Raw genomic sequence first — 10630 nt, forward strand, 5'->3', positions numbered from 1 at the left:
GTTTGCTGTTGCTCTGTCCACAGACAAGGTAACTAACAATAGTCTCTGAAATGACAAAATGCTTGAAATTTTTTTAATTAGCATTTGTTCCAATTAGTAAAGTAGCTCAGGAAGCAACTTTAGTCATGAAGTAACAAAGCTCAAAGCAGTTTAACTAACCATCAATGTGCAATTACCTTTGTTGTATCTCTAGATGCTAAATTTAGATAATATATATACTCTTCCTCTGTTTTACTGATGTTTTTCGTTATATCTTCATTTATATAGCATTTTGTTTATTCAGAGGAAGTATTCAAGTGCTAGTTTTAGATTTTACAACTATTGTTGATGAAAAAATTAATTTCAACGTTAACTTGGTATTTGCATGTATGAAAAGAATAAAACAGTTCAGTTAGAAGTGATCCGCAATGTAACTTAAAAATGTAATTATGTTGAAGTGCTAAATGTTTTGAAGTTTTAAAAAAATTCTTATCTTAAAACATGAAGTTTCCATGATTTTGGAGCAAACACTTGGTACAATACTATGCTCTTACTTCGACACTGCATGAAAACAACCATTTCTCCTTTGGTAAATATTACGGATTTAGTATTCAGTGAAGCGATAACAAGAGGAGGATGACTTTAAACTGAAAGAAAATAGGTTTGGCTTGGCTATGGGGAAGAAGTTCTTTGCTGTGATGGTGGTGAGACTGTGGCACAGGTTGCCTAGAGGAGCTGTGGATTCCCCATCCCTGGAAGTGTTTGAGGCCAGGTTGGATGAGGTTGGAGCAACCTGGGATGGTGGGAGGTGTCCCTGCCCATAGCAGGGATTAGGAATAAATGATCTTTAAAGCTTCTTTCAACCTAAACCATTCAGTGATTCTACAAAATTATTCATTCTAAACATCTGTGACTGTGGGATCAATTTGTGTGAGGCTTGCCTAAATCATCAGGTGCACCTATAAAGTAAGACAACCACGAGTTAGATTTGTATTTCTTATTCCGCTTCAGTAAAATATAATCTGTGAAATATTGGCTACTCGAGCTACCAGCCTCCCTGTGACCCTCTTCTGTGGCATTAAACACCTTTGCTTTGCCTTGGCCTCAGTTGCAAAGGGAGGGATACAGGACAAGAGCTCTCTGAAGGGCACTTTAGTGTTAGAGGCAGTAGTCTATGTAAAATACTTTATTCTCTGCCTTTGGTGCCTTGATGCTCACAGAGGAGCATCGGGTAAAAGCAGAGTTTTGTTGCCATGAGGCAGAGACCCCGAGACTCAAATGACCTCCGTCCCAGGTGAGAAGTTAAAATATTTATTATATTGCTTTAATGCTTTCCTTGACTTGGAGTTTTGTTGCCGGACTGTAACACGACCACCTTGGTGTTTTATTGAAACCAGAGAAATTTGCTGCTCGTTAAGCAGATGCAATGCTGCTATTTTTAAGGCAGTATGTGGTTACAAAGGCAAGAGCAATCTGTAGAAGGGTCGCTTCTCCGCTTCACCTAAGGCTGTAACTCGGCAGGTTTTTATCGGCGGGCGCCTTGAAGGAGCCGCTCCCGCCCGCCGCTCAGGGCCCGCCCCGCCTCACGGCCCCGCCGCCCGGCCCGCAGCGCCATGGCGGCCGTCAGGGACGTGGACATCGACCCTGAGGGCACCTTCAAGTACATCCTGCTGCGCCTGCAGCGCCCGGGCGGCGGCGAGCAGCGGGACATCGTCCGCGGCACCAAGGCGGCCGAGTTCCACAGTGCGTGACAGCCCGCGGGGCGCTGGGGCGAGCGGGCGGAGCGGGAGCCCCGGGCGGAGCGGCGCCAAAGGCCCTTCTCCCACTGTCTGCGGCCCCCGCGGGGTACGAAAACCGGGCAGTAACCGGGCAGTATATCTGTCGGGTGCCGTTTCCGAGCCCAGGTGAAAGGAATGAGGAGGTGTCTTTACGAACAAACTGGGGGGCTGATGGTAGATAAGGCCGGATACTGAGAGGTGAGAGAAGCAGTGGAGGGGAAGCCGTAAGTTCCGTAGGAATTCCGCTAATTGACTCAGACTGTTACTCGCTCAAGACTGTGCTAAACCCTTGGATTTACAAAAACCCAGAGACCTATGGAAAAATAAAAAAGGGCAGGGGAGTACACATTAGAAAGGGGGTCTGTTAGGCGATTGGGTAAGTCTGTACCTCTCAAGTACCACAGCCAGTGGGGAAAGATGGGAATACGGCCGGGAAATGAGGATAAAATGTGTCCTCTAACAATTTGAGAGACCCCACGGGAAATGGCCCATGACTTCTCCCTTCGTTCGAATAAAGTTACCAGACTCCTTTCTCTCCTTTTTGGACCTAAACCTCTGGTGTTTGTGGATTAATTTTCCTGACAGCCTCATTTTGGAGAATGATATATGCTAAGTAAGTAAAAAAACTAAAGGGCTTTAACTGCAACTTTTCTGTGCCTCTAAAGAGAAACCTCCCTCTCTTGTAGGTAAAATGAGTTCTAGAGTGTGCAGTGCCTAGTGCCTGTTCTAATGGCTCTCACCATTCTTCTCGTGCAGATCATATATTTGAAAAAGTAAATCCTGAGATGGAAAAGATGGGATATGAGTGCAAGTGCCTTGGAGGAGGAAAAATTGAACATAATAGCAAAGACAAGAAAATCAGGGTATTTGGGCTCTCAACAGTAAGTGCATGTCTCCTTTCTCTTCAAATGCTTCTGTCTCTGATGCTCTGGGTTTTCTGGTATATGGCATGGTGGCGTTTGGCAATTTACATCACATTTTAAACATTAACTGGAAGACTTGCCTAGCTCAGTTTTGAGATAGATTAGAAAAACAGTAGTTTTAGGGCAGGAAATAAAGTTGGTATTACTCAGCATTAGGTTAAGTTAGAATTAAGACTAAAAATGGAAGTTGGCATCTCTTGACTCAGAATCTTTTAGTCCTACTGCTGGAGCAGGAATAGCCCATTTGTAGCCACAGGGGCTGGATACAGCTATTGTATGCCCTTCATCTGCCAGTAAAAATATTGGTTGGTGGTCAGGTAAATTGTGAATGTTCTGTGTATGTGTTGGGTGAGAAGAGTAGATATAGTTTGGGTGTGGTAAATTTTTAGCAGGTGAAAATGTAGTAATGCATTTCGTGGGAATAAAAGTAGCATTTTAGTTGCCTCTTACTGTTCTGTTTAACTTAGTTTTCTTTGGGAAACACTCAGTAAATGGTCAGAATTTCTCTACTTTAGGGAACATGTTATAGTCTTTTTCTGGTATTGCTCACTGATGAAGTCAATACTGCTTCTGTAGTAATAACTGAGTAAAGCTTTTACATTTCTAAAGGGGGCACCTGGAAAATAGTTCTATTAAGTTAATTTTCTATAGAAAGTGAGGGTTATTTTAAATCAGCGTACCTTTGGTGAGCAGTGAGGGTTGGGCCTTGAATGTGTTAAATGTTTTAAAACAAAACTATCAATTCTGTTAGTGCTGCTTTTGTTCCAAGATGATTCTGGAGTCATAAGAAAGAAAAAACTCGTTAGGATTTGCGTGAAGTGAGAAGGCAGTGTATAATGCTTATCACACCAAATTCTTATGATGGTTGGTGTTCATCATGACTGCATTTTTTTGGTGAGATTTGACACCTAAATTAACCTGTATTATTGATCGAGCTGCCAAATTAAGTGTTAGAGGCATGGTAGCCTCTTGCAGTCTGAGAAATATACTTTATTCTCTGCTTTTGGTGCCTTGATGCTCACAGAGGAGCATCAGGTAAAAGCAGAGTTTTATTGTCGTGAGGGCTTCTGTCAGGCAGAGACCCTGAGGTTCAGATGACCTCAGTCCCAGGTCAGAAGTTAAAATATTAATTATGTACATTTAATGCTTCTCTTGGCTTGAAGGTTTTTTGTCAGACTCTAAAACAGCACTACCTTGGTGTTTTATGGCAACCACAGAAGTAGTCATTAATGTCTTTTGAAGCTGTGGTGCTGTTTTTAAGGCTGGATGGGGTCTTCAAAATGGTTGCCAAGGCAAGAGTGAGCTGTGGATCTGTTGCTTTCCAACTGACATAACTAGATTATCTGTTATTTTTGAAAACCTTGCATTTTGTAATGTATCAACTTTAACCTTTTCAGTTTAAATGCTTGTTTATTTAAGCTGTTCCTCTTGGGGCTGTCACTGATGAGTAAGAGTATGTTTTGTTTGATAATAAAACCTTGGGGCTTTTTTTCAGTCTTCTAAGTAAACTTTCATGTGAAATTATGGGAAAAAATAACCTGTAAATAACAGATTTCTATCAGTATACAGCACTGTTACGTGTTCTGAAATAAGAAATCAAGATAACTCTGGTCATGTAAGGTAATAGTGGAACTTTGACCACAACTGCCTAAAATTTCAGTGAAAGACTAACACTGTGACCAGTGATTTTTAAATGAGGGTTAAAAATCACATGGGTCATCTGACCTTGGAGTTGGAATGGCTGAAGAGCACAGATACCTAAAATTGTGCTATTATCAGCTTAGGCAAGATGGGAAATAAATAAAACATGAAGACTGTGATTTCTTTAGTGGCCAGAACAGTGCTCAAATGCTCACACTTGTTTGCTTATTCCCTTTCCCTTCAGCTGAGCCAAATCAGCTGTTTGTATGCTCATACTTGAAAGTGGGTCAATGCAATTTCTGTGGTTTAAAGGAACATTCCATAAATACAATGGCTGATTGGTTTGGAACGTTTTAAAACAAGCTTTCTGCTGGAGAAATTGTGTGGAAAATGCATTCTCTAACTGACCCCATCTCATTTATTTTCTAGAACTTGAATTTGGGGAGGGGGGGAATTGGAGAGGATAATTGAAAAATAAAACATGATACTGCAAGAATAACTTTTTTAGAACTTGTATTTGATTTGCATGTGAACAACTGAATGGTTCTGAAGACTTAATGTCTGTGTCCAATTTGTTCTGTCTTGCAGGGCTATGGAAAAGCAGATCACTCAGTGACTGTAGAGATTCTGAAGAAAGAGTATACAGATTATGAAATCACATGGTCAGATGACAAGAAATAAACTTGTGAACACAACAAGCAGTTCCAACCTGGTAACTGTGAGCTGTACTTTGATAAATAAAATTGAATGTGTGTTCTATGTATGTAATCATAAATCTGCAGTACCTGGACTCTGCTGTAGTTTATAATATGGTTGATAATCCTCAGAATCTGAAGTTCTAACCTTTTTTCCTTTCCTTTTGATTAAACACTCCCACACCATCTTACTTGTAATTTGTTTTCATCCAGTCCCGTTTCACTGATCTATTGTAGGATACCTAAGGATTTGTCATCAACTTCAGACACCCCTGGACCAAACCTGTTCCTGGTCTTTTGACCACAGTGTTCTCGCTTTATTTTTCTGTTACTTTTTAGGCTTTTCATGTTTCTTACCCACTTAAAAAGATTTGGTGTGGAGGGTAAGGTTCACTGTTACAGTTCTTCACCAATGATCCAAATCTTTGATTTACTCAATGAGTTTAAAATCTAGTATTCTGCAGAAGTAATGATCAAAATATTTGTTTGTCCTGTAAGAACCTTCTCTGTAGCAGACTGATGGCAATGTAAAATTCTGCCAATGCTTCTTTCATTCTGATTCCCCTGAACTGCTTTTATTTGTGTGAATTTAATAATCCTTTTCTTCTTTTTTTTCCTAGCAATAATGATGTTAAAGTACCTCCTCAGTACACCTGGACATTGTCTGAATTAGCCAACATCACTCTCCTGTTGTGGCAGGATGTTGCCTTTTATTTGCTGTGAAATTACTTGCTAAAAAAAATTTCACTTTTTTTTTTGTTTGTTTCATAGTTAGTTTTCATTTAATTCATTTGTGGATTCATTGACTTGCTGTCTTGAAGGCTTGCTGACTTCCAGAGGTATTTGTTTATAAATTCTAATGCTGTGGTTCCTACTGCACTTATCCAGCAGTATCTGGCAGTATAGGGAAGCTTTTCTTTTTTAGCATGCAAATGACTCTTACAGTACAAACCAGGAAATTGGAGAGACCTTAGGCCAGTTTCTATCACCAAAATCCTGCTGTTATTCTCTGCTTACAATTGTGATCCATCTTAAGTCACCTTTCTGTGGCTTTGTTTTGGTTGGGTGAAGAGGAATTTTCTCATCATCAAACCTTTCAGTCCAGTCCTCATCAGAAGAGTTCCAGGGGTCTCCATCCCAATAATCTCCTCAGAGCAGAATCTCCTGAACCTGGTGCTAGAGGTTTCTTGGTTGGCACCAGATTCCCCCCACTTGCAGCCTGGATTTTCTCCTCCAGCACCTTTGCCTGCTTTTGCATCTGCTCTTTGTATTTCTCTTTAAGTTCTTGTGCAATGGTTGTCTGTCTGTTCAAACACTGTGGTAATGATTGCAGGATGGATTTTACTTAACAAGATTTTGATTTCAGAGCATGATATAATGCCTGTGTGCCTAAAAACCAAGAATAGCACACAAGTCAATAACTTGCAAATCAGGCACTTCCCAGTTCCATTACCATGGACTTTTTCCCCCCTAAGCTTTAGTAAAATAACTGTAGTTGCCAGTATACAAACCTGGGCTTTAAATAGCCTCATTTCCCAAAACTGGCAAATAGTCTTCAAAGGGAAGTCATCAGTTAGGGATATCTGTGTTAAAACAAACAAGCCTTTCAATTTAGTTTCCTGAGGTATTTAATGAGTGATTTTAATCTTTGTCTCCACAATGCTTACAGGAAAGACATAATTGAGACTGGACTTACTATTGCAATGACGTGTTAAAAATGTGAGGGGAGGAAATGGTGATGATTTGGAGTGAGCTGATCAAAATGGAGTTATTAGCTGATCTCTACCTTTTATTTCTTCATAGAAGAAAGATTTTAATGTGTCATAAAAAAGCCCAAAACTTTGAGACCTCCCAATTCAGTTATTTTTTCAGTACAGTGTCATTTGGGGCAATTCAATTTCCATGGTCATTAAGTAATACAAGTGTTACACAAGAGTGAAAAGGTAATTTTCTTCTATTCCAGTTAGTGAAGAGGAGCAGGACACAGGTCAGCGGGGTGGTGAGGATTTCTCAGGTAGAGCAAGCCTTAAGGTAGATGAGGAAAATTAGTATTATTTGAAGTTGAAACATCAACAACCTGCAAAACTAAGTGTTGAATTCTGTTTCCTCTCAATATGTACCTGCTGAATTCTAAGAACAGAACTCATCTAGAATATGGAAATCCCAATGCTAATTGTGCTGTTTCACCTGAGGAAAAGCATCCTTCCTTTTCTAATCAGATTCTGAAATGGGAAGCTAATTATACTGTGTGGGGTTACAGGTGTGCAGTCACTGTAAGACTGTGTTTCTGCCATTATTCCCTCAAAGCCCTAAACATTCTGATTCTGTATTTGCATAAAACCAGCCATGTTTGAGCCAAATACTGAGTGAAGGCACAGTAATTAAACCAAGGATGGTGAGTTTGATAGTGGAATATTATAAAGAGGAAATATTATAGCAGAAGATTTTAAGTACCTTCATTTATTCATCCAAAATGACATGAGATTCTTGTTCCTAACCATATCCTTTGTCATACTGGTCAGCATTTCTTATTACTTCAGGTATGGTTCTCTGGAACTGCACTGAACTAGCAGGTATAGAACAATCTATTCAGTGCAAGCCATGATTTATCTTGGGATTGAGTTTGAAAAATGACAAACAGAAATCCATTTGTTTCCAGCTTCTTTGACAGAAAAAAAAAAATAAAAGGAGCTGCTAACAGTACCTTCTTGATTTGCCACAGCTAAAACTATTTTTGTTCCTCAGCCTGTAGGCAGCAGTTACCATCAGTAAGTTTCAGAGTCGGTGCAGAAAAATTCCAAAGCACCGTGGCCAGTCATGGCAAAACTGACTTTTTTCCTCCCTCTGCTATCTTGTGAGGCTAAATTCAGTAGTTTCCAAAGCATCCCTTTAAAATAGTCTGAAACAGTAGTGAAGGCTCTTCTGTAAAGTGCAGGAAATCCTTTACAACTCTCCCTTAATAACAGCAAGTTCAAAACAGGAACCTTGGGATTGATTTTCAGCATCTTCAATGATGGAAACTTGATGGCGTAATTAAAGTCACTTAGATCACTGCTGTACTAAATTTCTTTCCATCCCCTCAGACCATTGTTCCTTCTGCTCTACACTCAATATCCTTGCATCCATTTTACCGCAGTGGTCACTGTCTCCAAGTTTATATTTCTACAAGGGTACCTGATAAAGCAGAGCATGATGACAACAGCTGCCTTAATAGCTCTCTGCCTGGTTTTGCCTTGGCCAAATTTCCTTTTTTTTGTTTGAATTGCTGGTGAGAGTGAGTGCTCAAGACCAGGTTTTGTAGTTCTTTGGGGGTCTGCATTTTTGGTATGGCAGTTCCTTCAGCAACACCACTATCTTCAGCCTAGGAAAGTGCCTTGTATTGCAGGCTTTTCTGAGTGCTTTCTGTCCTGCCAAACTGCTGTGAAAAGATTGAAGGTGTGGATGTTCACAGTAGTATCTCCAGCAAGTTTTGAAAATGGGGTAATTAATTTCTAGAAAAATATTGTTAAAACAGTACAGGAATCTATTATAATAGCACAGCTTATCTCATTTTCCAGCTGTCTCCTAAAGCTCAGTTCTGTCATCCTCCAATATTTCATTTGTAGGCTTATTGGTTGGTAGAAGGAGCTTATCTTGTGGAGAATATTCTTTCAAGTCAGCTTCTAAACCAGCATGGCCTTTTGTAATTCCTTGCTGAATTTTTCTTAGCCTGTGACAGAATCGGAATGTGAAAATTTGCAGGCCACCAGCAATAGTTAATATTGCTACATTCTTTTAAAGGCTCGAGTAAGTCGTGTGCACTACACATGGAAATGTTACGGGTTTCTGAGATCCCCAGCAGGGTAGAACACGAGTGATAAATACAATCACATCCCCCTCTGCTGGCAAAGCAGCAGAGCTCAGGGCTGTGTGATCCCTGCCAGAATCTGGCTGCAGTCAGGCTGCCCAAGCCCTGAGAAGAGCCTCCTGCAGTAGCTTTGCATGCTGAATTCATCTTCTTCAACCACCATATATCATGTATGTCATTCCTGTGACATGCAGTTCTGGTGCTGAGAGAGAATGTGAAAGCCTGGCTGGAGACAATGACTTGCTTGATCTTTATATATAAATTAATCATCATAAACAGATGCTGCTTTAAGCAGAACTCTATGCAAAGTCAACATCAGAAGAGTCTCTCACTTCCAGTCAGACACCAGAATTTGTCAAACATTTCAACAACCACCATCCTTAATTTGTTAAACCAGAATAACAGGAACAGGCAAAGAGACATGAGGATTAAAACACTTGAGTTATTTTTGGAAGATTAGTAGTTTAATTTTAACAGGAATTTTTAAAGGTAATTTCCATAATGCATCGCTGCAGACCCTGATCAATTGTTTTAACCACACTGGTTCTAAACACGTTTTTCTCCTCAATGAATTTCTCAAAGAGATAGATACCACCACCAACTCCAAAATAATGCACTTTGCTTGCCAAATACACACGGCCATTTCTATCCAAGAGCTGAGCCAGTGTATCATGCAGGGCATTGTAGTAGTCAGGATTATAGATGGTCTCAGATGTGAGAATTATATCGTACTTTGTACAGGGCTTGTTGCTGTTTAACAGGAGCTGGCTGACTTGAGACCACTCTCCAGAAAAAAATCTGCACCTGTTGAGCACATCAGGTGAGCCCTCTGCTTTCCTGAGCCTCTTTGAAGGAGGCTTGCTGGCTTTTCTGTCCTTCCCACTGCCCATTCTCCTGCCTTCACTGGTGCAGTTGGCCACCACATTAGGCAAGGTTATTTCATCAATCACTGTGCTGTTGTAGTCCTGAAAATGGACTCTGGCAGCTCCACCCTGTAAAGCAACAATTCCCAGCAATCCAGCCCCGCAGCCAAGATCCAGCACGGTCTTGTTGGTAAATTCTATTTCAGCCTTGGAAAAGTAGTCCATGAGATCAAATGTGCATTCCCAGATTTTCAGCCCTCCTTCGTAGACTCCTGGGATGAGATCAGAGTGAGAAGAAACGCTTTTGGACACGATGCCTTCGCTGTCAGCATCACCCAAACATGTCATTTCCACTACTGACAGCTTTACATAAGACAGGTCCAATACTGTTTCCATGACTTTATTTTCCAGTACTTTGTTGAGCTCTTCGGGAATGTTGTGCTCCTTGGCAGCTTTCACGCAGAGGTTTTTCTTCGAAGCTGCCTCATCCCGGTGCTCAGCAGGAGCCAGCTTCGGGCTGGAGTCTGCTGCAGGATCGGCAGGTTCCCTGCTCTTCTCTCTGGATTCCTGCTTGTCTTTTGGAGTTGGAGAGCACAGCAGTAAGAAGTCAGTATCTGCCTCACTGTTCTCATTTTCATCAACAGCAAAATTAAATCGAAAATCCATTTTCAGAAATAACAGTTTTTAAAAAGCTTAATTTATTACAGCCAGCTTTTATGTAGGTATTGTTGCAGGACAGAGTATTTCGCTGGTGCAATATCAGATGTCTTTCCAAGATCCAGATGCATTGCTGCTGGAAATAAGAGTAAATAGTTTTATGTACCATTAATATCAGCACAAACCATCTAATTGTAGCATCCTGATTTTCATTACCAGGCTCCCTCGGGAAGTCGTGGAGTCTCCC

General features: G+C 40.7%; 2 protein-coding genes across 2 annotated transcripts; one reads left to right on the plus strand and one right to left on the minus strand.

Moving 5' to 3' along the window:
• Positions 1-1575: 1575 nt before the first annotated feature.
• LOC136364758 (14 kDa phosphohistidine phosphatase-like) lies at positions 1576-5202 on the plus strand. The gene is made up of 3 exons (XM_066324784.1): positions 1576-1722; positions 2514-2638; positions 4910-5202. Exons 1-3 carry the CDS (start codon positions 1593-1595, stop codon positions 5000-5002), a joined length of 348 nt encoding a protein of 115 aa, XP_066180881.1. The 5' UTR covers positions 1576-1592; the 3' UTR covers positions 5003-5202.
• A 4107-nt stretch (positions 5203-9309) lies between these two features.
• On the minus strand, positions 9310-10516 carry METTL18 (methyltransferase 18, RPL3 N3(tau)-histidine). The gene has a single exon (XM_066324783.1). It carries the CDS (start codon positions 10390-10392, stop codon positions 9334-9336), a length of 1059 nt encoding a protein of 352 aa, XP_066180880.1. The 5' UTR covers positions 10393-10516; the 3' UTR covers positions 9310-9333.
• Between the last annotated feature and the right edge of the window lie 114 nt (positions 10517-10630).

The sequence above is a fragment of the Sylvia atricapilla genome, chromosome 9 (assembly GCF_009819655.1).
Source record: "Sylvia atricapilla isolate bSylAtr1 chromosome 9, bSylAtr1.pri, whole genome shotgun sequence".
Classification (NCBI taxonomy): Eukaryota; Metazoa; Chordata; class Aves; order Passeriformes; family Sylviidae; genus Sylvia; species Sylvia atricapilla.

Coding starts and splice junctions, on each gene's coding strand:
- LOC136364758 (XM_066324784.1), top strand. CDS start 1,593: ATGGCGGCCGTCAGGGACGTGGACATCGACCCTGAGGGCACCTTCAAG. Junction 1,723..2,513: donor CAAGGCGGCCGAGTTCCACA/GTGCGTGACAGC, acceptor CTTCTCGTGCAG/ATCATATATTTGAAAAAGTA. Junction 2,639..4,909: donor GGGTATTTGGGCTCTCAACA/GTAAGTGCATGT, acceptor TCTGTCTTGCAG/GGCTATGGAAAAGCAGATCA.
- METTL18 (XM_066324783.1), bottom strand. CDS start 10,392: ATGGATTTTCGATTTAATTTTGCTGTTGATGAAAATGAGAACAGTGAG.